Genomic DNA, 26,792 nt, shown 5'->3' with positions numbered 1-26,792 from the left:
TCTCATTTGCCAAGGGAGTTCTGTTATATTGTTTATAGGAAGGGCTCACATTCCGATAAAAACAAGCTATTTTTGTTAGTTAATGCCGATGGCTGTTTTGCGTGGTTGCAGCTTTGTCTGTACAATCTATTCATCTACCAGGAATTAGGATTGCTGTATATAAAGGAACGTCTCAGAAAGTGGGTCATGCCGAACGTACCCAATTCCAAAAGTTGAAAACCCAAACAAACAAAGGAAAAGATGTCATCGGGGTAACTCCTGACACCAGTGAGAGCACGAGTTTTAAATTACTTCTTTCGTGATGAAAAAGGTTATATTGATTTCGATTTTGATATCAACGGCAATAGCATGTACATTCCTTTGCCGGTGTTTGTCTGTACAATCTATGTAGTGGCTTAATTCTGAAATTTACTGTATTTGAGTCGCCAGTCAAATGAAACAAATGTGAAACGTGGATAACTTCTTCAGCCTAGAATTATCAAATCGAAAATTTGTACCATTTTACACTGTCTCCCTATTACTCCCTACATTCTACTTCTTTTTGTTTACTTCTGTTCCAGTTATATTTTACTTCGTTAACTGCCCTTCCCACCTGTTGAAGTCTCTGTAATCCAGCAGTAATTACGTCTAGGAAAATAGTGGTATGGGGGAGTATTTTCTATCCGAACTATTTAAAATCACTGTTTCCTTCTAACACTTGAGCTGCATGCTGTTAGAAGGAGACTTTGGACACACCCATGAACAAACATGTAACATATTATGAGATTTCCTTTCATCAAGCCTTATAAACCATTTTGAGAAACTCTTAACGTTAAATCAAAATTAAGATTCGTAAACAGGAAGTGCCGACGATGATAACAAAATACGTAAATCATGTAAATGGAGTGGTCGAATTACACTGTAATTGTAAATTAGTGTCACGAATCTCAACTGTTGTTAATCATAAACCTATTCGTATGTAAATGAATGTGCGCATGGGCATTCGATTAGATGGTTAATGGAAAATCCCATACACCACCATCATGGGTAAATATCAGTGGTTTTTCCTTAATATTTTGTTGCTTTGAATAATCCTGTGTTTGATGAGGTGAAGAAGATAAGAAGCCGAACATGTAAAACTCTCTCGTTGTAATAATATGCACTATTCAAGTTGTAGTCGACAAGATAACAATAATACCATATATACTGTGACCCTTAAAAAGAAGCTGAGAATTATGGTAAAGTGTCTAAAAACAATTGAAATGAACAGCTACGTTCAAAAAGTAGATCAAGGGCTGAAAACCAATAAGCAAGCATTTATCTTGACTTCATTATGTTCCGAATCGTGTCACTTCGCATCGTTCTGATGCTCAGACACAATGAGAGAGTGATAACATGCCAGAAGGAACCGTTTTGTTATCGAAGGAATAAGTACAGAAGACACATGTAATATGATGAGATTACCCGAGGCAACTAGGGTTAAAGTTACAGTCTGGCCTTACATGAAGTAAAGATATTTTCCAACATGATTGGTTTCCTTTGTTTCTTTTCTTTTTTTATCAGTGAATGTTACACTCTGTACTAATATTCTGCGAGCACAGTATTTTGTTGAGTTTAATTACTTTTGAGCGTGCATAAGAAAAAAGAAAGAAAGTGAAATATTTCAGGATAAGGTGTCTGTATTATATTTGATTAAATCTTCATTTTGAGATTCGACTATTCTACTTTTCAGTAATGAACATATAATGCTTGAAATTCAGGGTTTACAAGCTACAATAATATTGTGTAATTTGGCTGTAAAATTGTTAATGAGATCAAATGAACAATGTTTGTTGATAAACCGTCTAGTTGGTTTAATTGAATATATGGTAAGGCTTTTATTATCCTAGCCATGATTCATTTTGACCTTGGGATTTTGCTGCTTTGGTACGGGGGTGTTGATCAGCTTCGATTTATGAAAGGAACAAAACTTCAAAAAAATACCACAAGAACATAAGGGTCCTGCTGCTGGGAAGTCAAAGGAACAAGAACGATATCACTTGAAAAGGTTGGTGTGCGACTTGTAAGAACCACGGTCAAATTGATTCTTCGACAGGAAACGGGGTGACGTGATGAAACGGGGCTCTAGGAAAGGATCATGAATGTATTTTGATTTATTATCGCGCTCCTTCGAGGCCACCGTAGATATCAACCTGTCATTGAGCAAGGGTAAATGCACTTAAGAGTCACTGAGCTGTTTCGTCGAGGGAGAGCGAAAGTGGGTGTCATTTGCATTGCATGATTCGTGTCCTATTGGGTCTCTTTTGGGGTTAAAAAGGGTACAAAGGCCCAACTAACCTTCTTTGATTCTCGTGTATATATGGGTGCATAGAGAAGCATTTGCAGAGGGATCATAATTGCGGAAGAACTGATTTTTACGCTTACTGCGAATTACGTTCATTTCGTCAGTAGCTATAGTAAAATTGACATTATCTCCAAACTCAAAGCTTCAAGTTTCAAGAGTTTTAGTTAATGTCATAAAAACACATTTTATGAAAGTATAAACTACAGATTATATCCAATAAAGAAAACAGAGAGAACACACAAAATGGAGGAGAAAAAAAATTACCAAAAATATAAAAAGTTAGCAAAATATACTTATACAGAATCTTTAGAAGCAATTAGATGAACAACTGAACGGAAATAAAGCATGGTAAAGTAATAATAATAATAATAATCCGGTTTTTTTTTTACTCAAGTACGACTTTATGTTAGCTTTAAAAAGCTTTGTCGTAGTAATTTATTGAATAATTTGTCAAATGTTGTGATTACTTAGGAACGATACATTTGTGTGTTTGTGGTGTACGTGTCTCCGCACTATTTGTTGGACATATGACTGAAAACACACCAACAGTTGATGGACCTTTTTTTAATTGTGGGACCAAATGTCGGTCCCACAATTTTTTCCCTTTATAATACTCGTTTCCACCTTCTGACGTCATAGTGTTTATGAATATTCATGGTCTCACAATTAGTGTGTGTTTTCAGTTGGTGTGTTTTAATTTCATAAAATGCAAACACACACTCTGCAGAGCGCCATCTAGTGTCCTGTTTTCAAGCAGTCATTTATGTCCAACGTACAATAGCTATATAGGGCACGCGCATTATACATTTTATATGTGGTTACTAAAAAAGACGTTACGATACGTAGTAACTCTATGCATATGCATGGTGCATGCAGTGCGCGCGGCAAATCTCGTGCGCACATATACCACATGTATGTACATGCTGTCAACATGGAGCCGGAGCGGGAGCTGGAGTCATAGACATAGAAAGTAAGTTTGTTGAAACCTTTTTATATAGTATTGGCAGGATATTAGACAGTAGCAGTTATGTCTAACTTTCTTTAGCTACTGTACGTCTACCAACGTAAATAATTGGTTAAGATCTTCTTTAGATTCGAAGTTCAGATCCAGGCAGCTGTTTGGCTTTGGGGTAGGCCTAGGCTAAGACCTAAATAGGCAGGCGATTCGATTAGCGTTTCCAGTTAATTAAATAGATACTAGAGAGGGTCTAGACTCTAGATCTACCTCAGAACAATTGATAGAACTTGAAAGATGAGTCTTTTATTTGTTTTTAATGTAATTATCAAAGTCTACGTAATGCAGCAATAATGACTTGTCACGATAGCCAATTTAACCACATTATTTTATTAAAAACAGCAACAAAAAATTACATAGAGATTCTAGGTCTACTGTAGGCTAGGCCTAACATCTAAGTTACAGGCCATAACTGACTTGGATGTGCTATATCTAACTAGTAAACTAATTGTACGATTCACCCTCCCATGTATTTCTGATCAGACCTAAACAAAAAAGAAGTTGGAGACTATTGCCCTTTTAGGCTTTAGGTGCCAAAACATGGGTCGGTCAATCTTAAATCTTGAAGAAAAAAAAAAAATTAGTCTAAACTGTTTTTTTAAAAGCCGAACATAGATCTAGATTTACAAGATTTTTGGGTTGGTCACAAAGGGCAATAGCCCCCCTACAACTTTTTCTTTTTAGGCCTCATATACGAATTTACTTGGTGGAAGATTGTTATTAATGACTTTTCTTTTCAATGATAGTCTCATAATATAAAAGAGACATTTTTCAAATCAGGCTCCCTCCCCACCCCTCTGAACAATAGTGTAGTGGGCAAATTCATGCATAAGCAGTTGGCAAGTCAACCAACTCTGATGATTTGCTTGTGCTGCCCCTCGACTACCCCCACCTACCCGACCCGCTCTATGTACGGACATACAGCACTCCCTTGACTGGACACCCGCTTCAGCTGGCCCTCGATCAACCACCCCCTCCACTGTGTATGAACATCATCTTTAGCTGCCCCGCCACCAGCCCCCCCCCCCCCCCCCCCCCCACCCAGATGCAAGTTCTATGAAAAGTCAATGACACAAACACATTGGGGCTAATGAAAAACTGTCTGATTTCATGTGCTAACAAATTGGAGTTCATGTTTACTACCTAGTTTTATGACCACCTTTTTTGACAGAGTATGGCTTCAGGACAAAGAAAGCGACCTGCCCGTATTCCACCGCACAAAGTGGCAAAGAATTGGTGTGTCTTGGGCAAAGACCAGAGTGGATTTACCAAGACATTTATCAAAGATGATATAGGTAAATTATAAAGAACAAATCCATACAATAATGATAATAATGTTAATAACAATAATTATACACAATAAAAATAAAAGTAATGATAATTACAATGATAATAATAATAGTAATAATAATAATAACTTAGAAAATATTTACAATATTAATAATGATAATAATTTAATCAAAATAGTCATAGTAGTAATAGTGAATACGGTAGGCCTAGGGACTTGTGTCCCCCCCCCAAAAAAAAAAATAATACATTAATTAAATTAAATGAAATACAATAATAAACAAATAGGTAAAAGCGACAAAGAGAGCTAGAAAAAAGAAAAGATAGGAGCCATAAATATGGAATCATTGGAATGTATAAGCTATGTTATCCTGCAGTCTGCAGAGGTGTTAGGAGGTGCTATATAAAAATTAAATATTATTATTACTCGTGACACAGTCAAAGACCAGAGGTGTATCAAAAGAGCTTATCCTTTCAAGAAATCCATGTTTTCATTTGCAAATCTAAATGGCAACATTCACCAGGTTAATGTCATCCGAGTATGAATGGGCTTGGGATAGATTTTAAATTCCATTGTACTGGACAAGCACCATATACCCTAGAAACATCTCATGTGCTACTTGGAGGAACTGTAATGGTTTGAATTAATTTTGTAAAGGGGAATCCCCGTGGACCGTACAGGAAAGCACACATTTCTTCTGGCTCATGGCACCAGAACAGACCAGGCAAATGATAATTTTAATTCTATTAAACATACTACTATTGGAAGCTTGCATGGTTTGGGGAAAATGTAAATATTTTGAAATGCACTTTTCCTTCTCCATTTTTAGGATATGGCCTTGTGACCACAAGACCCTTTTTCAAGGGAAACTTTCTTCTGGAGTACCGTGGAGATCTGACCATTGCTCCTGATGAAGATGAAGAGAATGTGGACTATGTTTTCCATTTTTCTCACAATAATACAAAGTATCGGTAAGTAATTTAGATTAGTTTATTTCCTTGACTTTAGTATTTTGAGTGACAAAGTATTATGCTTGTTTCATGGGCATTTTTAGGATTCATCATTTTTGGATAGGTCCATTCTTAGTTGAGCAAATAACTATCCTCTGTTAGCTACTCAGCTTAAACAAGAAGAACAATCATCCCCAATAACCTTGGAAAAAGAAGAAATTGATGAAATGAAATATCTACTTGTTTAATTACATTATAATTTATAGAATTGTCACTACCGTAGTTCAAGGATGAATCATTTTAAATCTTGCATACCAATCTCGAGTCATGTTGGTTTCCTTAACTTATGTAGGACCTTTAGGTGTCAGTTATTTCACACCACCAATACTCATAGTACAGTGGTTTATCTAATGGGACAGATTAGGAAGTTTAGTTACTACTAGTAGCCTACTGTCATCGTTTGTGTGCTTGATATTTGTACTCTTTCCAGTATTGATGCGTCAGAGGAAGATTCATGCCTGGCAAGGTGGGTGAATGACGATCACATCCACCCAAACTGTGTAATTAAGAAAGTCACATTCAACCAGTCAAGTGGTTCTAGCCTTCCACATCTGTGCTTATTTGCATTAGTGGATATTAGACCTGGTGCTGAATTGAGATACGATTATGGCGTTGACAACTTACCATGGCGACAGGTACATGTTTCGTTTGTTTATTCTCATATATAGATTTGCTAAAAGGTGGACCTTAGAATGGGTAAATTAGCCACTAACCTACTTTCTGACATTCAAGATATTAATTCAGTGTTTAAAACTGCTAACTTAATACACAAAGGTGGACCTTATAATTTGTAAATGTGCTATACTGAGCTGACAAAGTGGACCTCACTTCAAGTGTTTTTGATGGTCTAAGCTAAAGTTTTAAAGGAAAAGAAAGATACCTTTAATACTCAGCATAGACTTGATAAACTACCTAAATCAATGAAAGTGGACCCAACAGTGTCTACAATTGATCAAATAATCTAGCAAAGGTGACTTCCAAGATAATTTCAAATGATCGTAACCTAATAAGGTGGACCTTTTATTACCATGGAATAAGCCAATGTTATGATTTGCTGAACTTTGTATAGCTTAACCAAGATACATGGACCTAACAATGTATAACATTGTGCAAAGAAAGTTTTACTAAACTAAACTAACAAAAATGAACCTTACAATGTGTAGACTCGCTATAAAAGAAACCTAACAAATATGGACCTCACAATGTTTAAGCTACTTTTATGATGACCTTGTTTTATTTTACATAAAAAAAGATATTACAGAGCTTTAATTAGGTTAATATTGCATTCTACATTTTCGTTCAAATCTCTAATATTGCTTCCCAATAGCCACCATCTGGGACAGATGTGAATGTGAAAGAGGATGATTGCAAGCCAACATGTGATCTGAGTTTAAATTGTTATTCATATGAAAGCTGAAAGCCTATAAAATGTGGCCTACTTTTTTGGTGAAAGTAGATCTTTTTTCCACTGAAAAGAAAAAAAGCTAGAGTATATGATTACTATTGCTTAGAGCGCTTAGAGACTACTTTAATACTTACTACTTACTTACTATATTCAATTTTGTTTTCAAATGAAGAATAAAAAGTTGAGCATAATTCACACAAATTATTTTGTCTGCAAAGTAAAGTGTTTTGGTAAGCCTGATATACGTATTTGTAAGGGGACAAAACTTCAAACCACCACTAATTATAATGATTATCCAATGATCTTATATTTTGAAACAATGAAGGAGGATGCTGCCAGACAGAGGGAACGTGAGACGGCAGAGCAATTGGTGAATACAGCAGAACGGAAACGTTTGAGAGAGGAGGCTGAGTGGGAGGCTGAGTGGGAGGCCGAGAAACGAAAGAGGGAAGAACGAGTTAGACAAGAAGAGGAGGAACAGAGGAGGACGGAGGAAGAAGAAGAAAGGATTAGGGATTTGAAAATTCAGGTAAGAACTTCATTATTTAAATTGTGAGATTGCAATGAAAAAGAATAACGGATTAGGAAGTCAGAAAGATGGGTAAGAACTTCTTTATTTAAAGGAAAACGAACCCTTCCTTCTTGTCTTTTCATATTGATTCTACTCTTCTTCTTTAAAAAAAACAAGTATTTGTACTATCTGCTTCCCTTTTCTCCTTTAAGTGATATTTATGTACTTTACTTTAGAATCAAACATTCAACAAGGCTTTATGCTCTTTTTCATTAACCCTTGTTATATACTAATTGTTTCTTTCCAATTTTGTAAATCTTAGTGTTTACTTATATCTAATAGTTTGATCTGATCATCTTCCTATTTTTTATTTTTACATCCTCTTCACGTAGAATCAGTTTGAAAAATACAAAGAAAAAAAAAACATCCATAATCAAGAAGAATGACAAAATATTCCTGTTTCTTTCTTACAGTCACAGTCAGGCAGTTCATATACACCGGATAGTGAAGAAGAAAGTGAAGAAGAATTCTTCCCAAGAAGTTTGAGAAACAAGGCTTCTAATAGGGTAAGAATATTCATTGTTTCTATGTATCATTGAACCCAATAACCCTATTTGTTAATCTTTTTTGGCAAAAATCATATCACATAACAAATATAACAAACATGAGTGAAGACAAAGTCGATAGAAAACATATAAATCACGATAGCAGGTGCATAAATTAATCGTGAACAAAACATATTGAGAGTTGTCAACAAATTAATGTCAATACCTATACGGTCGTGTCAAAAATGTCATATAGAAAAATCATATAGCCATAACTTTATTATTCCATTCACATTTGTGCTGACTTGTTTTATTCTGTCTGAACTTTGATTTCAAACTTGTTGACTTGAGGGTTTGGGTTTCTTTTTAATCTGTGCCCACAGCTCCATTCACTACCTGTAGTTTCCTTAAAACCACCCCTCCCACCTCCCACTCCTTCAATTTCTCCTTCCTCTTCTTTCACATCTGCTCTTTCTCTTCCTTTCAACTACTTTCCTCATACTCCTCCCGTTCCTGTTACTTTTTCTTCTTCCTCATCTTCTCTTTCTCATTCTCTTTCCCTACATCCTGTCCCCTTTTCTTACTCTGAATCTTCACTTACATGTCTTTCAGGCAATTATCTCTTTGCTCCTCCTCCTTCTCCTGTCCGATTTTCCCCTTCTCATTCTCCTTCCCCTTCTTCCTCTCCTCCTCCTTCTCCTCCTTCCTCTCCTTCTCCTACTGCTCCGCGTTCATCTCCTCCTATTTCTACTAATGCTTTTCTTCCCCGACCCTCATATTCTCTTCCTGTTTTTTTCCATAATACTCTGTACTTTTTTCTTGCTCTATTACTTCTTCTTCTTCTTCTTTTCATTATATTTGTCATTCTTTTGTATGTTCTTGAGTAATTTTCTCAAAGCTATTTTATTGATTTCCCCACTTTTATTTCATTTCTAGTGGGGTGGTGTATTTCCTTCCTCTTTGTTTCCACTTCTCCTCCTCTTCTCCCCCTTCCTCTCTAACTCGATCCTCATTCTCCTCCTTCTCCTCATTCTCCTCCTCTCCTTCCTCTCATGCTATTCCTTCCTTTTTTCTTGCTCCCTTATTTCTTCTTCTTTTCATTCTACTTCTGATTTTTTTTTTATGTTCTTGACACTGTTATTCATGTCCCCCCTTTTATTTTGTTTCTACTGGGGTGGGAGGGGGTGGGGACGTGGCTGACAAAGGAATTAGCCAATTGGTAAGATATTAACTTATTATTAGGTTGAATCGTATTTCACTGGTAGATGAAGGGTGCCCATTCAAGCGTAGCGAGCGTAATCTCAATGGTATCCGAATGGTATTTAAATGGCGTTTGTGAATGGTATCTGTATGGTATTTTCAGTGGTACTTCCGAATGGTATACCATTGGTATAATAGTGGGTTCTTGTATAGCGCTCATGTCAGTCAGATTTGACCCTCCTGGCGCTCCCGATTATTACCCTGGCTTTAGCACGGCTGCCATACGGCGCTCTAGCATTTCAAGGAATCAATTCCTACCAGGTACCCATTTACTTCACCTGGGTGTAGTGTGGCAAATGTAGATCAATGTCTTGCCAAAGAACATTAGCGTGGCGGCATAACATTGAACATTTTTTTGTAAGGGTTGTTTGACATTGCAAATACACCTAAATACCCCATTTGTTTGACAATGTAAATGCACCCAATGAAACATTCTATTTCTTCAACTGTGCAAACACACCAATTCAACACCCTATTTGTTTGACAATGTAAATTCACCCAATGAAACAAACAAATAGGGTATTGAATAGGTGTATTTGCAATGTCAAACAAATGGGTGTTGAATTGGTGTGTTTGCAATGTCAAACAAATGGGGTGTTGAATAGGTGTATTTGCAATGTCAAACAAATGGGGTGTTGAATTGGTGTGTTTGCACAGTTGAAGAAATAGAATGTTGAATAGGTGCATTTGCTTTGTCAAACAAATGGGGTGTTGAATTGGTGTGTTTGCACAGTTGAAGAAATAGAATGTTGAATAGGTGCATTTGCTTTGTCAAACAAATGGGGTATTGAATAGGTGTATTTGCAATGTCAAACAAATGGGGTGTTGAATTTGTGTGTTTGCACAGTTGAAGAAATAGAATGTTGAATAGGTGTGTTTGCAATGTCAAACAAATGGGGTGTTGAATTGGTGTGTTTGCACAGTTGAAGAAATAGAATGTTGAATAGGTGTGTTTGCAATGTCAAACAAATGGGGTGTTGAATTGGTGTGTTTGCACAGTTGAAGACATAGAATGTTGAATAGGTGCATTTGCTTTGTCAAACAAATGGGGTATTGAATAGGTGTGTTTGCAATGTCAAACAAATGGGGTATTGAATAGGTGTGTTTGCAATGTCAAACAAATGGGGTATTGAATAGGTGTGTTTGCAATGTCAAACAAATGGGGTGTTGAATTGGTGTGTTTGCACAGTTAAAGAAATAGAATTTTGAATAGGTGCATTTGCTTTGTCAAACAAATTGGGTATTGAATAGGTGTATTTGCAATGTCAAACAAATGGGGTGTTGAATTGGTGTGTTTGCACAGTTAAAGAAATAGAATGTTTCATTGGGTGCATTTGCTTTGTCAAACAAATGGGGTGTTGAATTGGTGTGTTTGCACAGTTGAAGAAAGAGAATGTTGAATAGGTGCATTTGCTTTGTCAAACAAATGGGGTGTTGAATTGGTGTGTTTGCACAGTTGAAGAAATAGAATGTTGAATAGGTGCATTTGCTTTGTCAAACAAATGGTGTTGAATTGGTGTGTTTGCACAGTTGAATAAATAGAATGTTGAATAGGTGCATTTGCTTTGGCAAACAAATGGGATTTGAATAGGTGTATTTACATTGTCAAACAAATGGGGTGTTGAATTGGTGTGTTTGCACAGTTCAAGAAATTGAATGTTTCATTGGGTGCATTTGCTTTGTCAAACAAATGGAGTGTTGAATTGGTGTGTTTGCACAGTTGAAGAAATAGAATGTTGAATAGGTGCATTTGCTTTGTCAAACAAATGGGGTGTTGAATTGGTGTGTTTGCACAGTTGAAGAAATAGAATGTTGAATAGGTGCATTTGCTTTGTCAAACAAATGGGGTATTGAATTGGTGTGTTTGCAATGTCAAACAAATGGGGTGTTGAATTGATGTGTTTGCAATGTCAAACAAATGGGGTGTTGAATTGGTGTGTTTGCACAGTTGAAGACATAGAATGTTGAATAGGTGCATTTGCTTTGTCAAACAAATGGGGTAGTGAATAGGTGTGTTTGCAATGTCAAACAAATGGGGTATTGAATAGGTGTGTTTGCAATGTCAAACAAATGGGTATTGAATAGGTGTGTTTGCAATGTCAAACAAATGGGGTGTTAAATTAGTGTGTTTGCACTGTTCAAGAAATAGAATGTTGAATAGGTGCATTTGCTTTGTCAAACAAATGGGGTATTGAATAGGTGTATTTGCAATGTCAAACAAATGGGGTATTAAATAGGTGTATTTGCAATGTCAAACAAATGGGGTATTGAATAGGTGTGTTTGCAATGTCAAACAAATGGGGTGTTGAATTAGTGTGTTTGCACAGTTGAAGAAATAGAATGTTAAATAGGTGCATTTGCTTTGTCAAACAAATGGTGTTGAATTGGTGTGTTTGCACAGTTGAATAAATAGAATGTTGAATAGGTGCATTTGCTTTGTCAAACAAATGGGGTGTTGAATTGGTGTGTTTGCACAGTTGAAGAAATAGAATGTTAAATAGGTGCATTTGCTTTGTCAAACAAATGGTGTTGAATTGGTGTGTTTGCACAGTTGAATAAATAGAATGTTGAATAGGTGCATTTGCTTTGGCAAACAAATGGGATTTGAATAGGTGTATTTACATTGTCAAACAATGGGGTGTTGAATTGGTGTGTTTGCACAGTTGAAGAAATAGAATGTTGAATAGGTGCATTTGCTTTGTCAAACAAATGGGGTGTTGAATTGGTGTGTTTGCACAGTTGAAGAAATAGAATGTTGAATAGGTGCATTTGCTTTGTCAAACAAATGGGGTGTTGAATTGGTGTGTTTGCACAGTTGAAGAAATAGAATGTTGAATAGGTGCATTTGCTTTGTCAAACAAATGGGGTGTTGAATTGGTGTGTTTGCACAGTTGAAGAAATAGAATGTTGAATAGGTGCATTTGCTTTGTCAAACAAATGGTGTTGAATTGGTGTGTTTGCAATGTCAAACAAATGGGGTGTCGAATTGGTGTGTTTGCACAGTTGAAGAAATAGAATGTTGAATAGGTGCATTTGGTTTGTCAAACAAATGGGGTATTGAATAGGTGTGTTTGCAATGTCAAACAAATGGGGTGTTGAATTGGTGTGTTTGCAATGTCAAACAAATGGGGTGTTGAATTGGTGTGTTTGCTAAGTTGAAGAAATAGAATGATGAATAGGTACATTTGCTTTGGCAAACAAATGGGGTGTTGAATTGGTGTGTTTGCACAGTTCAAGAAATTGAATGTTTCATTGGGTGCATTTGCTTTGTCAAACAAATGGGGTGTTGAATTGGTGCATTTGCCTTGTAAAACAAATGGGGTGTTGAATTTGTGTGTTTGCACAGTTGAAGAAATAGAAGGTTTCATTGCATGGGTGCATGTGGTTTGTTAAACAAATTGGGTATTGAATAGGTGTATTTGCAATGTCAAACAAATGGGGTGTTGAATTGGTGTGTTTGCACTGTTGAAGAAATAGAATGTTGAATAGGTGCATTTGCTTTGTCAAACAAATGGGTGTTGAATTTGTGTGTTTGCACAGTTGAAGAAATAGAATGTTGAATAGGTGCATTTGCTTTGTCAAACAAATGGGGTGTTGAATTGGTGTGTTTGCAATGTCAAACAAATGGGGTGTTGAATTGGTGTGTTTGCACAGTTGAAGAAATAGAATGTTGAATAGGTGCATCTGCTTTGGCAAACAAATGGGGTGTTGAATTGGTGTGTTTGCAATGTCAAACAAATGGGGTGTTGAATTGGTTTGTTTGCACAGTTGAAGAAATAGAATGTTGAATAGGTGCATTTGCAATGTCAAACAAATGGGGTGTTGAATTGGTGTGTTTGCACAGTTGAAGAAATAGAATGTTTCATTAGGTGCATTTGCCTTGTAAAACAAATGGGGTGTTGAATTGGTGTGTTTGCACAGTTGAAGAAATAGAAGGTTTCATTGCATGGGTGCATTTGGTTTGTTAAACAAATTGGGTATTGAATAGGTGTATTTGCAATGTCAAACAAATGGGGTGTTGAATTGGTGTGTTTGCACAGTTGAAGACATAGAATGTTGAATAGGTGCATTTGCTTTGTCAAACAAATGGGGTAGTGAATAGGTGTGTTTGCAATGTCAAACAAATGGGGTATTGAATAGGTGTGTTTGCAATGTCAAACAAATGGGTATTGAATAGGTGTGTTTGCAATGTCAAACAAATGGGGTGTTAAATTAGTGTGTTTGCACTGTTCAAGAAATAGAATGTTGAATAGGTGCATTTGCTTTGTCAAACAAATGGGGTATTGAATAGGTGTATTTGCAATGTCAAACAAATGGGGTATTGAATAGGTGTATTTGCAATGTCAAACAAATGGGGTATTGAATAGGTGTGTTTGCAATGTCAAACAAATGGGGTGTTGAATTAGTGTGTTTGCATAGTTGAAGAAATAGAATGTTGAATAGGTGCATTTGCTTTGTCAAACAAATGGGGTGTTGAATTGGTGTGTTTGCACAGTTGAAGAAATAGAATGTTAAATAGGTGCATTTGCTTTGTCAAACAAATGGTGTTGAATTGGTGTGTTTGCACAGTTGAATAAATAGAATGTTGAATAGGTGCATTTGCTTTGGCAAACAAATGGGATTTGAATAGGTGTATTTACATTGTCAAACAATGGGGTGTTGAATTGGTGTGTTTGCACAGTTGAAGAAATAGAATGTTGAATAGGTGCATTTGCTTTGTCAAACAAATGGGGTGTTGAATTGGTGTGTTTGCACAGTTGAAGAAATAGAATGTTGAATAGGTGCATTTGCTTTGTCAAACAAATGGTGTTGAATTGGTGTGTTTGCAATGTCAAACAAATGGGGTGTTGAATTGGTGTGTTTGCACAGTTGAAGAAATAGAATGTTGAATAGGTGCATTTGGTTTGTCAAACAAATGGGATATTGAATAGGTGTGTTTGCAATGTCAAACAAATGGGGTGTTGAATTGGTGTGTTTGCAATGTCAAACAAATGGGGTGTTGAATTGGTGTGTTTGCTAAGTTGAAGAAATAGAATGATGAATAGGTGCATTTGCTTTGGCAAACAAATGGGGTGTTGAATTGGTGTGTTTGCACAGTTCAAGAAATTGAATGTTTCATTGGGTGCGTTTGCTTTGTCAAACAAATGGGGTGTTGAATTGGTGTGTTTACATTGTCAAACAAATGGGTGTTGAATTGGTGTGTTTGCACAGTTGAAGAAATAGAATGTTGAATAGGTGCATTTGCTTTGTCAAACAAATGGGTGTTGAATTGGTGTGTTTGCACAGTTGAAGAAATAGAATGTTGAATAGGTGCATTTGCTTTGTCAAACAAATGGGGTATTAAATAGGTGTATTTGCAATGTCAAACAAATGGGGTGTTGAATTGGTGTGTTTGCACAGTTAAAGAAATAGAATGTTTCATTGGGTGCATTTGCTTTGTCAAACAAATGGGGTGTTAAATTGGTGTGTTTGCACAGTTGAAGAAAGAGAATGTTGAATAGGTGCATTTGCTTTATCAAACAAATGGGGTGTTGAATTGGTGTGTTTGCACAGTTGAAGAAATAGAATGTAAAATAGGTGCATTTGCTTTGTCAAACAAATGGTGTTGAATTGGTGTGTTTGCACAGTTGAATAAATAGAATGTTGAATAGGTGCATTTGCTTTGGCAAACAAATGGGATTTGAATAGGTGTATTTACATTGTCAAACAAATGGGGTGTTGAATTGGTGTGTTTGCACAGTTGAAGAAATTGAATGTTTCATTGGGTGCATTTGCTTTGTCAAACAAATGGGGTGTTGAATTGGTGTGTTTGCACAGTTGAAGAAATAGAATGTTGAATAGGTGCATTTGCTTTGTCAAACAAATGGGGTGTTGAATTGGTGTGTTTGCACAGTTGAAGAAATAGAATGTTGAATAGGTGCATTTGCTTTGTCAAACAAATGGGGTGTTGAATTGGTGTGTTTGCACAGTTGAAGAAATAGAATGTTGAATAGGTGCATTTGCTTTGTCAAACAAATGGGGTGTTGAATTGGTGTGTTTGCACAGTTGAAGAAATAGAATGTTGAATAGGTGCATTTGCTTTGTCAAACAAATGGTGTTGAATTGGTGTGTTTGCAATGTCAAACAAATGGGGTGTTGAATTGGTGTGTTTGCACAGTTGAAGAAATAGAATGTTGAATAGGTGCATTTGGTTTGTCAAACAAATGGGGTATTGAATAGGTGTGTTTGCAATGTCAAACAAATGGGGTGTTGAATTGGTGTGTTTGCAATGTCAAACAAATGGGGTGTTGAATTGGTGTGTTTGCTAAGTTGAAGAAATAGAATGATGAATAGGTGCATTTGCTTTGGCAAACAAATGGGGTGTTGAATTGGTGTGTTTGCACAGTTCAAGAAATTGAATGTTTCATTGGGTGCATTTGCTTTGTCAAACAAATGGGGTGTTGAATTGGTGCATTTGCCTTGTAAAACAAATGGGGTGTTGAATTTGTGTGTTTGCACAGTTGAAGAAATAGAAGGTTTCATTGCATGGGTGCATTTGGTTTGTTAAACAAATTGGGTATTGAATAGGTGTATTTGCAATGTCAAACAAATGGGGTGTTGAATTGGTGTGTTTGCACTGTTGAAGAAATAGAATGTTGAATAGGTGCATTTGCTTTGTCAAACAAATGGGTGTTGAATTTGTGTGTTTGCACAGTTGAAGAAATAGAATGTTGAATAGGTGCATTTGCTTTGTCAAACAAATGGGGTGTTGAATTGGTGTGTTTGCAATGTCAAACAAATGGGGTGTTGAATTGGTGTGTTTGCACAGTTGAAGAAATAGAATGTTGAATAGGTGCATCTGCTTTGGCAAACAAATGGGGTGTTGAATTGGTGTGTTTGCAATGTCAAACAAATGGGGTGTTGAATTGGTGTGTTTGCACAGTTGAAGAAATAGAATGTTGAATAGGTGCATTTGCAATGTCAAACAAATGGGGTGTTGAATTGGTGTGTTTGCACAGTTGAAGAAATAGAATGTTTCATTAGGTGCATTTGCCTTGTAAAACAAATGGGGTGTTGAATTGGTGTGTTTGCACAGTTGAAGAAATAGAAGGTTTCATTGCATGGGTGCATTTGGTTTGTTAAACAAATTGGGTATTGAATAGGTGTATTTGCAATGTCAAACAAATGGGGTGTTGAATTGGTGTGTTTGCACTGTTCAAGAAATAGAATGTTGAATAGGTGCATTTGCTTTGTTAAACAAATGGGGTGTTGAATTGGTTTGTTTGCAATGTAAAACAAATAGGGTGTTGAATTGGTGAATACATTTGCAATGTCAGACATTTTGTAAGTATTATTTTTTATGTCATGCTTCATCGACCAATGGTAGGACTTCACCAAAATTACAAATGTGAACCCCCATGCCCCCTCCTGGGACAAATTTGGGTTTGTGGGACATTATGACCTTAAGTGTGAGAAACTGTTGCAAAACAAAGTCTAATATTATTGTACCACCTACCACCATACAAATTGCTTTTGTATGGACAAAATTCTTTGGGAAGGTACAGAGAATTTTTGATTGGGGCTCGTATCTAGAGTAATGACTCGTGCATGACACACTGAAATAATATGAAGTGACAATTTCATCAGTTTACCCTATAACTTCAATGGTGACAATGATCTTGCCCAGCACTTTATTCTAAAAATTACTGTAAAATTTTGCCCCAGGTTGAAAATTTTGGTGTAAATTGTTAGTAAAAAAAAGAAGAAGTATACTCAAGCATGTGTCTATTGAGCCTTAATTCAATGTAAAATGTTGACATATTTATGCCTTCGCACACCGAAGGTGGTGCCAGAGGCATCATGTTTTTGGATTGTCCGTCCGTTACCGCTTCTTGTTAGCGTGATTACTTATGACCGGCTGATCGGATGTTTGATATCAGATTTGATTTGAGCTCTGATTTGAGCTCTTGACCACGATAACTTGAATGGTTTATTTGATATTGATGTAATGTGGGTGAAGTATGTATCATAAGTCCCCAATAAACTGCTCAGATTTCAGGGTTCAAAGGTCACAGGGCCTGAAATATGTCTGACTTGAGCTCTGGACAACGATAACTTGAGAAAGGTTTATCGGAAATTAATATAACTTGGGTGACGTATATATTATAAGGCACCAATGAACTGATCAAATTTCAGGGTTGATAGGTCAAAGGTCACATGGCCCTATACTTGGTGTTTTACCACAACTTGAAAGTGGTTAATTGGATATTGATGGGGCTTTGGTGAGGTATCTGTTAATAAGGCACCAATGAACTGATCAGATTTCAGGGTTGAAAGGTCGAAGGTCATGAGATATCATGCTTAGTGATAATGTGACAATGGCTCATTGGATATTGATGTAACTTAAAGTATGTATTATTGCGCACTGATAAACTTATCAGATTTTGGGTCATGATCAGCGTTCAAAATTCGCGGGGCCCCATACCTGGTGTCTTTACAAATTGGACCCGGGTGCGGAATAATACCTGCCGGCTGCATGCAGCCGAATAATCTCTAGTTATTGTTGACTTTTCAAAAATACACATCATTGTAAAGATATATTCCAGATTTGTATCCAGGATTACAGTATATCTGAATATCTCATCAAATGTGAAAAATAAAGAGGAAAAAATAAAAATTTGTACCGAAAGTTTCAGTCACAATTAAACTTTACTCTCGTTGCCATCAGCATGTAAAACACCCAAATGAATTAAAGTTGTGCCTCTTGTATTTGCTTTTTCAGGAAATTAACTCCAACAGACAACAGAAAAAAGTGGCACCTGTGATGGTTGAAAGTGACAGTGAGATCAACTCCAATGGAAAGAGGAAATTGGTAGAAAGTGAAGGTGATATCAAGTCTAACCGAAAACTGGGAAAAAAAGCACCTGCGATAGTAGAAAGTGACAGTGACAAAGAAGATGAGCCATATGTGGCACCAGTGATGGTTGAAAGTGACAGTGAGATCAACTCCAATGGAAAGAGGAAATTGGTAGAAAGTGATGGTGATATCAAGTCTAACCAAAAACTGGGAAAAAAAGCACCTGCGATAGTAGAAAGTGACAGTGACAAAGAAGATGAGCCATATGTGGCACCAGTGATGGTTGAAAGTGACAGTGAGATCAACTCCAATGGAAAGAGGAAATTGGTAGAAAGTGATGGTGATATCAAGTCTAATCGAAAACTGGGAAAAAAGGCACCTGCGATAGTAGAAAGTGACAGTGACAAAGAAGATGAGCCATATGTAGCTGCATCAAATACAAAACCCAACGGACCAAGGAAATGGGATTCATATTCATACTGTCTATATTGCGGTAAGAAGCAGTCACAGCTTAAACGCCATCTGTTACGAAAGCACACAGATGAGTCAATGGTTGCAGAAGCCCAGGCAACAGTTGATGATAACAGAAAAACGCAAATATGGTCAAAAATAAAGAAATTAGGGGACTTTGAGCACAATCAAAAGGTACACATTGGAGAAGCAATGGATTTAAAAGTAACAAAGAGGCCTAAATATAAAGCGAAATATGATGTGAATGATTACGTCCCATGCTCTTATTGTTACGGATATTACCATATTCATTCCCTGTACATTCACAGAAAAAATTGTAAAGCAAAAGATGGAAGCAAGAACAATGCAACAAACAAAAACATGCATGTGAAAAGTGGTAGAGCTCTTATACCTATGAAGCATAGCACAACAAGTCAATGTCGCAGAGCAGTTGATTCAATGGGTTGCAATGATATATCACTAATAATAAAAAATGATCAAGACATCCTTGGTGTTGGACAGAATCACTTAGGAAAAAGCAATTCTGCTAAGAAGGAAGAAACATGCAGAGAAAAAATGAGGACAGTCGCAAAAGTTCTACAAGCAGCAAGAAGCATTGACACAAGTATTGTAAATGCGTCAGACATGCTTACTCCTAGCAAATTTGATACTGTAGTTAAGGCTTCTCTTGTTGTAAGCAAATATGATGAAGGCACACAAAAACATGGGGCATACTCTACTGCTCTCAAGCTTGGACCATTTCTTAAAGACCTGGTGGTGGTTGTCAGGGGCAAGTATACCAGACAACATATGGAAGACCATGTGAAGACGGTCAATGAATTTGAAAGGTTGCTTGTTGATGAGTGGAACATTCATGTGACTTCCTCTGCACTGCAGCAGCGCACCGAGAAGAATTGGAAAAACCCTAGGACACTGCCTCTCACACAAGATGTTGTTCAATTTAACAAGTATCTTGCAGAAACAGAGAAAGAAATAAAGACAGACATAGAAGAAGCTGGCATGTCACCAGATCTATACAGAGATTTGGCCAATGTAACTCTAGCGCAAATTGTAACATACAATAGAAGACGACCTGGGGAAGTAGAAAGAATGAAAGTAGATGAATACAGAGAGCAGATCACCAAGACTGACATATGCCATGATGAAATTTTCAAGACTCTCACAATGTCAGAGAAGGCAGCAATGAATCGGCTGAAGATGGTAAAGGTCAGAGGCAAGAGAGGAAGGGGAGTTCCAGTCTTTTTGACTGAAAACACAAAACAGAGTGTGGATATGATAATAGACTACCATGACCAAAGGCAAAGAGATGATGAGCCACGCAGATACATATTCTCTCGAGCATGTGACACTGCTAGTACTCCGTACAGAGCCTGTGACGCAATGAAAACACTTACTGATAAGGCAGATCTTATGAAGCCAGAAAATGTCAGGTGTACACGACTACGGAAACATATAGCAACTACGTCCCAGCTGCTGAACTTAAATGATCATGAGTTAGAGCAGTTGGCCAATATGATGGGTCATGATGTTCGTATTCATCGAGAATATTACAGACTTCCGCAAGATGTCCTGCTGTTGGCAAAGGCTAGCAAACTACTCACAATATCTGCAAAAGGTGAAATGCACAAATATGCTGGAAAGTCACTTGAGGAAATTGAGCTGAGTCCAGACGACACTGTAGATCTAGATGAAACCGACCAAACAATGTCGGGAGACACACAGACTGAATATAGTGATGAAGAGACTGGACCTCGTGATGTAGACAAGAGCCCTGGAGGAAGCGATGCAGAAACAGTAGTTAGTGACAGTGAAGAGTCTGAAGTCTTTGAAGAGGTAAGCAGACGTACCCAAGCAAAAGTAAAGCGTGTAGGCAGAAAATACAACAGGTGGACAGATGAACAGACACAATATCTCAAATCCAGGGAAGAAGTCAAGAAAATGTTGAAGACTAAAACTGTGCCAGGAAAACTGGTTGGATTACAAATCATACAAAAGAGTAAGGGACTGCTGAAAGACAAGAACTGGAAAGAAGTTAAATTCAAAGTCCATACTTTAAACCAACTTGAAAGGAAGAGGTTGCAGAAGAAGGAAAAGATGTATGTGAAAAAGTAAGCAGGGTGTTGTGGATGGACCTCTCCTTTGACAGCTGAATTAATTGCGACATACCTGCATTTTGTACCATTTTTTCTTTTTTTGTTTGTATTGAAGTGTTACTACAAAAATTTGATATAGGTTTTAGTTTAGGGAAAAGAGTTCATATTTTACCTAAATTCAGTATCAGTATGGTACATGCTGCAAATCACATCATGGTTGATTATTACACAGAACACCTCTACACCAAGTGCAGTTGGTAGATGCTTCCAATAATATTGGAATGAATTTTGAAATACTGGCCTTTCAGGTTATCAAATACCTTACCTATGGTATGTGTCAGTGTTGTCTCAATACTCAATTGCCCATTTTCATTTTTTTTTTATCAGAAAGTAAGTGTTTCCTATTATTTTAATTAAGTTTAAGAAATCTGTACAGTAAAAGAAATGTCCTGCATTCAAAGCATTTGGTGATGGATATCCAAGAATTGTTATGTTGGTTTCGTTGATTTGCGGATGTAACACTGACACCTGATGTTTCCAAATCAACCAAATGCTTCATCTATCATGAGTCCCTGTGATTTCACTTGATACCATTGGTTGACTGTCTCATGTAAATATGTTGTACAAGTACATCAATTAAGGGTGGTGGAGGGATAATGTTTTATCCAATATGTTTTATCTCGTAACTCGTGAACAACTCTGATGGGAAGTGCATGAGTGTATACATTTTCTGACAGGAAATTACACAATAAATCCATTGGTGACTCCATTTAAATCACACAAAAAACCTGCTTTTTACCCAATTTTTTGGACCACCATTATAAAGTAACTTTACAGGGAAATTTTTTTTTTAATGTAACATTAATCCAGGCACTTGAACCTCATTTACTACTCTCAGTTGTTTCAAACTCGTACCTATTGTCCAAAACATTGACAAATATTTTTTTGAAAATGTCATTCCCAAGTTTGAGTTTATGCATCATGGGTTATGAAAACAAACTCAAGGACCTACTTTAATACAAAAAATTAAAACTAAAATTTAGTTGCTACTGTATATTCTGCATGAAAGTTTACCAAGGAGATGCTTTATTTTGGTGTCTGGATTAGTTCCAAAAAAAAAAAAAGTGGAGAAAATAATACGACTGAAATTGTTGATTTTATGCAAAAACATTTATTTTCATCTAATGGCATCCAATGGCATCCAATGGCATGTTTCCAGTTTTGTAATGATTGCCAATTGTGTTAATTTCCACAGATTTTAGATTAAACATCCACATGGTATATATTTCTGAAAAATTTGAAACATGTTTGCATAATGTTGCATATGAGTTACAGCGCTGTTATTTTGCTCTCAAATGACCCTTCATTTGCTCAAATCCCTCATCCCACCTGTCACATATATCACTATGCAGATCTTCATGGTAAATATGGTATGTTTTGTTTCAAACCTCATTTTCAAATGATGATAATTGATTACTCAACTGTGCATAGAATAAGTGATTTTACTAATATGCAAACATGTTTCAACTTTTTGAGAAATGCGTCTGTATATCAAACATCTGTACAAATTCAATTCATAAAACCTTTAAACATGGGTTGAATTGATATTACACATACTGTGTTTATACTTTGCATATAGCACATGATGATTTGTTGATGTAATTTGTTATCCAGTCGATGTAGATTTGAGAAAATTATAAATGCTTTATTTGGGTGTCTGGATTAGTTTTTAAAAAAGTGGAGAAAATAATGATAATTGACTGAAATTGTTGATTTTATGTTCAAACATTTATTTTCAGTTAATTTTCAATCTCATATTTGAAAAATCACAAATATTTTGTCTCCTGATTTTAGGACAAGTTTGCTGACAAGAGGCCACGTCCAATGGCATGTTGTTTTCAGTTTTGTAATGATTGCCAATTGTGCGTATTTTTCCAAGTTAATTTCCACAGATTTCTGAGTAAACATCCACATGGTATGTATTTCTGAAAAATTTGAAACATGTTTGCATAATGTTGTATATGAGTTAAAGCGTTTTTTTTTTCTTCTCCCAAATGACCCTTTATTTGCTCAAATCTCTCATCCCACCTGTCACATATATCACTATGCAAATCTTCATGGTAAATATGTGTTTGTTTTTTCCAAACCTTCTCATGTTTCAAGGATGATAATTGATTACTCTGCTGTGCATGGAATAAGTGATTGTCACAAACGAGGCGTTGTAGAGAAGACTACAGATTTTACTAATATGCAAACATGTTTCAACTTTTTGAGAAATGCGTCTGTATATCAAACATCTGTACAAATTCAATTCATAAAACCTTTAAACATGGGTTGAATTGATATTACACATACTGTGTTTATACTTTGCATATAGCACATGATGATTTGTTGATGTAATTTGTTATCCAGTCGATGTAGATTTGAGAAAATTATAAATGCTTTATTTGGGTGTCTGGATTAGTTTTTAAAAAAGTGGAGAAAATAATGATAATTGACTGAAATTGTTGATTTTATGTTCAAACATTTATTTTCAGTTAATTTTCAATCTCATATTTGAAAAATCACAAATATTTTGTCTCCTGATTTTAGGACAAGTTTGCTGACAAGAGGCCACGTCCAATGGCATGTTGTTTTCAGTTTTGTAATGATTGCCAATTGTGCGTATTTTTCCAAGTTAATTTCCACAGATTTCTGAGTAAACATCCACATGGTATGTATTTCTGAAAAATTTGAAACATGTTTGCATAATGTTGTATATGAGTTAAAGCGTTTTTTTTTTCTTCTCCCAAATGACCCTTTATTTGCTCAAATCTCTCATCCCACCTGTCACATATATCACTATGCAAATCTTCATGGTAAATATGTGTTTGTTTTTTCCAAACCTTCTCATGTTTCAAGGATGATAATTGATTACTCTGCTGTGCATGGAATAAGTGATTGTCACAAACGAGGCGTTGTAGAGAAGACTACAGCTTTTACTAATATGCAAATATGTTTCAACTTTCTGAGAAATGCATCTGTATTTCAAAGTTTCCAAACTTACGTTGAGGAGTTTATATCAAACATCTGTACAAATTCAATTCATAAAACCTTTAAAATGGGTTGAATTGATATTACATATACTGTGTTTTTACTTTGCATATAGCACATGATGTGTTTCAATGACTATATTCTTCTTGGCACATACTGCAATGAAGTCTTAATTTGAACTGGATTGACAGCAAGTTGTGTTGAGTTGCAGTGTAAAAATTATGGATAGATAGATAATGCAACTCTATAAAGTAAGAGCATGGATGAAACCTTTTTAAGGTCAAAAGATTTGCTTCACTGCCTGCAATTTGTGTATAGCTTGTGATTTAATCCATTATAAGAATGAAGGTGAAATTTGTGCAGTGCTTTTTTTAGATTTCAAACATTTTTTCAAATTGTATTTTTCTTTTTCAAGTTTGATGGTTAAAAAGTTGACAAATTGTAGCTTTTTTAGGAAAACAATTGAGATTGTAAACTGCCAGCACTGTCTCCACAGCTCTTAATAGGGCTATTGCATTGGCTTCAACTTCAAGAATGCTGAGAAGATTTCCCTGTTAAGTGAAGTGCATGTCTACCAGTTATTTTGTTATTTCACTGATGTTGAACTCGCAAAATAAATGTTCAATTGGCATTTACAACAGAGAATAAGTTGTGGATATTATCTTTTATTTAAAGTATTTTAACACTGCAGCAGCAATCTTATTTGTAATTTAGAGACGGTGCTAAACCCAAGACATACATAAGAAATAAGCACAACAAATCGCTGACAAGACAAATCCATACATTTTTTATCTTTATTAAATGAACGCAAAGAATAAAATATCTGAAATGATAGCCATTTCATTGCAGAGTGCAAAGACGCCACAAATTTTTCACATTTGAATGTTGAAAATATAAAGACATGTTTAACACAATATTGACATTGGAAAGCACCAATTCAACACCCCGATTGTTTGACATTACAAACGCAATTCAACACCCCGATTATTTGACACTGCCAACACATGCACCAATTCAACACCCCGATTATTTGACACTACAAACACATGCATCACTTCAACACCCCAATTGTTTGACACTGCAAACACATGCACCAATTCAACACCCCAATTGTTTGACATTGCAAACACATGCACCAATTCAACACCCCAATTGTTTGACACTGCAAACACATGCACCAATTCAACCCCAATTGTTTGACATTGCAAACACATGCACCAATTCAACACCCCAATTGTTTGACATTGCAAACACATGCACCAATTCAACACCCCAATTGTTTGACATTGCAAACGCATGCACCAATTCAACACCCCAATTGTTTGACACTGCAAACACATGCACCAATTCAACACCCCGATTGTTTGACATTGCAAACACAGTGCACCAATTCAACACCCCAATTGTTTGACAGTGCAAACACATGCACCAATTCAACACCCCATTTGTTTGACATTGCAAACACATGCACCAATTCAACACCCCAATTGTTGGACATTGCAAACACATGCACCGATTCAACACCCCAATTGTTGGACACTACAAACACATGCACCAATTCAACACCCCAATTGTTTGACATTGCAAACACATGCACCAATTCAACACCCCAATTGTTTGACATTGCAAACACATGCACCGATTCAACACCCCAATTGTTTGACACTACAAACACATGCACCAATTCAACACCCCAATTGTTTGACATTGCAAACACATGCACCAATTCAACACCCCAATTGTTTGACATTGCAAACACATGCACCAATTCAACACCCCAATTGTTTGACATTGCAAACACATGCACCAATTCAACACCCCAATTGTTTGACACTACAAACACATGCACCAATTCAACACCCCAATTGTTTGACACTACAAACACATGCACCAATTCAACACCCCAATTTCTTGACACTACAAACACAGTTCAACACCCCAATTGTTTGACACTGCAAACCATGGGTGTCGATACTTACGTAATACCTATTCATCAGGGGGGGGGGGGGGGGTGAATGAATAGATCATCCCCCCCTGATGAATAGGTATCAGTTACGGATCGACACCCATGCTGCAAACACATGCACCAATTCAACACCCCAATTTCTTGACACTACAAACACAATTCAACACCCTAATTGTTTGACACCACTTGGTCAAACTATTGGGGTACCTCAATTGTAGGTTCATAACGTGTTCGAGTACTGGTCCAGAAATTAATGTTTAGGAGCGTATGCGTGTGTGTGTGTGTGTGTGCCCATTGTGTGTTTATTTGTGTAATTCAGTTTCTATTATTCACTAGTCTTAATCTATATCTATTTGGTATTTGTTTCGTACTTTCTCTCTCTCTCTCTTCATGGCCATTCCTCATAAGCATTTTGCCTTTCTTTTGGTCCTTTCCATACTCCACACTGTATTTTGAATAATTGTTGTGTGTTTTTATGGTTAAGGTTAAATAAAATATCTTCAATATACATGTTAATATTTCGTCGGCACAAGTCAGCTGTAGCCGTCTCCTGTTTGTTCTATCAGTCGACCAATACAGAAGAAAAGTTAAGTAATTCAAATAAACATTGGACATATCGAGAAGTGCATGCAGCTTTCAAAGAATGATACCCTTCTAATATCGTATTCCAACTGGACATTGTCTTGTGAAATTGGAGAAAGAAAGCATCCTTAAAACGTGACGTGGGTGCCATATAAAGGATTGTCAGAAATTGCTATGTAAAGATTTACACATTGTTACACAAACTGTCACGTGTCATCTCCAAATCACTCAATTATTTAAACTGTTTTTATAAGGGGAATCATGAATAATACTGTCCAAGTGTAGTTTTCATGTCACGAATACTAAATCGACTATTTTAAGTTTCTTTATTCTTGCACCAATTTTGATTCAAAAACTGATCGGATCTGTGTTCCTGATTTGTCCTGATCATTGGCTAAAAAATCTGTAATATTTACCATTTCATTCTTTTTATTGAAGAAATATCCTTATGGAC

The 26,792-nt window shown here is 36.3% G+C and overlaps 1 protein-coding gene across 1 annotated transcript; it reads left to right on the top strand.

Annotated features, from left to right (window-relative positions):
• The first annotated feature begins 4,456 nt into the window (after window positions 1–4,456).
• Window positions 4,457–24,438, top strand: LOC115919838. The gene is made up of 6 exons (XM_030974256.1): window positions 4,457–4,633; window positions 5,456–5,597; window positions 6,067–6,271; window positions 7,367–7,570; window positions 8,026–8,118; window positions 18,119–24,438. Exons 1-6 carry the CDS (start codon window positions 4,513–4,515, stop codon window positions 20,774–20,776), a joined length of 3,423 nt encoding a protein of 1,140 aa, XP_030830116.1. The 5' UTR covers window positions 4,457–4,512; the 3' UTR covers window positions 20,777–24,438.
• Window positions 24,439–26,792: the final 2,354 nt, after the last annotated feature.

Source organism: Strongylocentrotus purpuratus, unplaced genomic scaffold (genome assembly GCF_000002235.5).
Source record: "Strongylocentrotus purpuratus isolate Spur 01 unplaced genomic scaffold, Spur_5.0 spur5_scaffold_7, whole genome shotgun sequence".
NCBI lineage: Eukaryota > Metazoa > Echinodermata > Echinoidea > Camarodonta > Strongylocentrotidae > Strongylocentrotus > Strongylocentrotus purpuratus.
The sequence above is the reverse complement of the archived record's forward strand: the minus strand, read 5'-3'. Positions and strand labels throughout refer to the sequence as shown.

Coding starts and splice junctions, on each gene's coding strand:
- LOC115919838 (XM_030974256.1), top strand. CDS start 4,513: ATGGCTTCAGGACAAAGAAAGCGACCTGCCCGTATTCCACCGCACAAA. Junction 5,598..6,066: donor CACAATAATACAAAGTATCG/GTAAGTAATTTA, acceptor TACTCTTTCCAG/TATTGATGCGTCAGAGGAAG. Junction 7,571..8,025: donor TTAGGGATTTGAAAATTCAG/GTAAGAACTTCA, acceptor TCTTTCTTACAG/TCACAGTCAGGCAGTTCATA.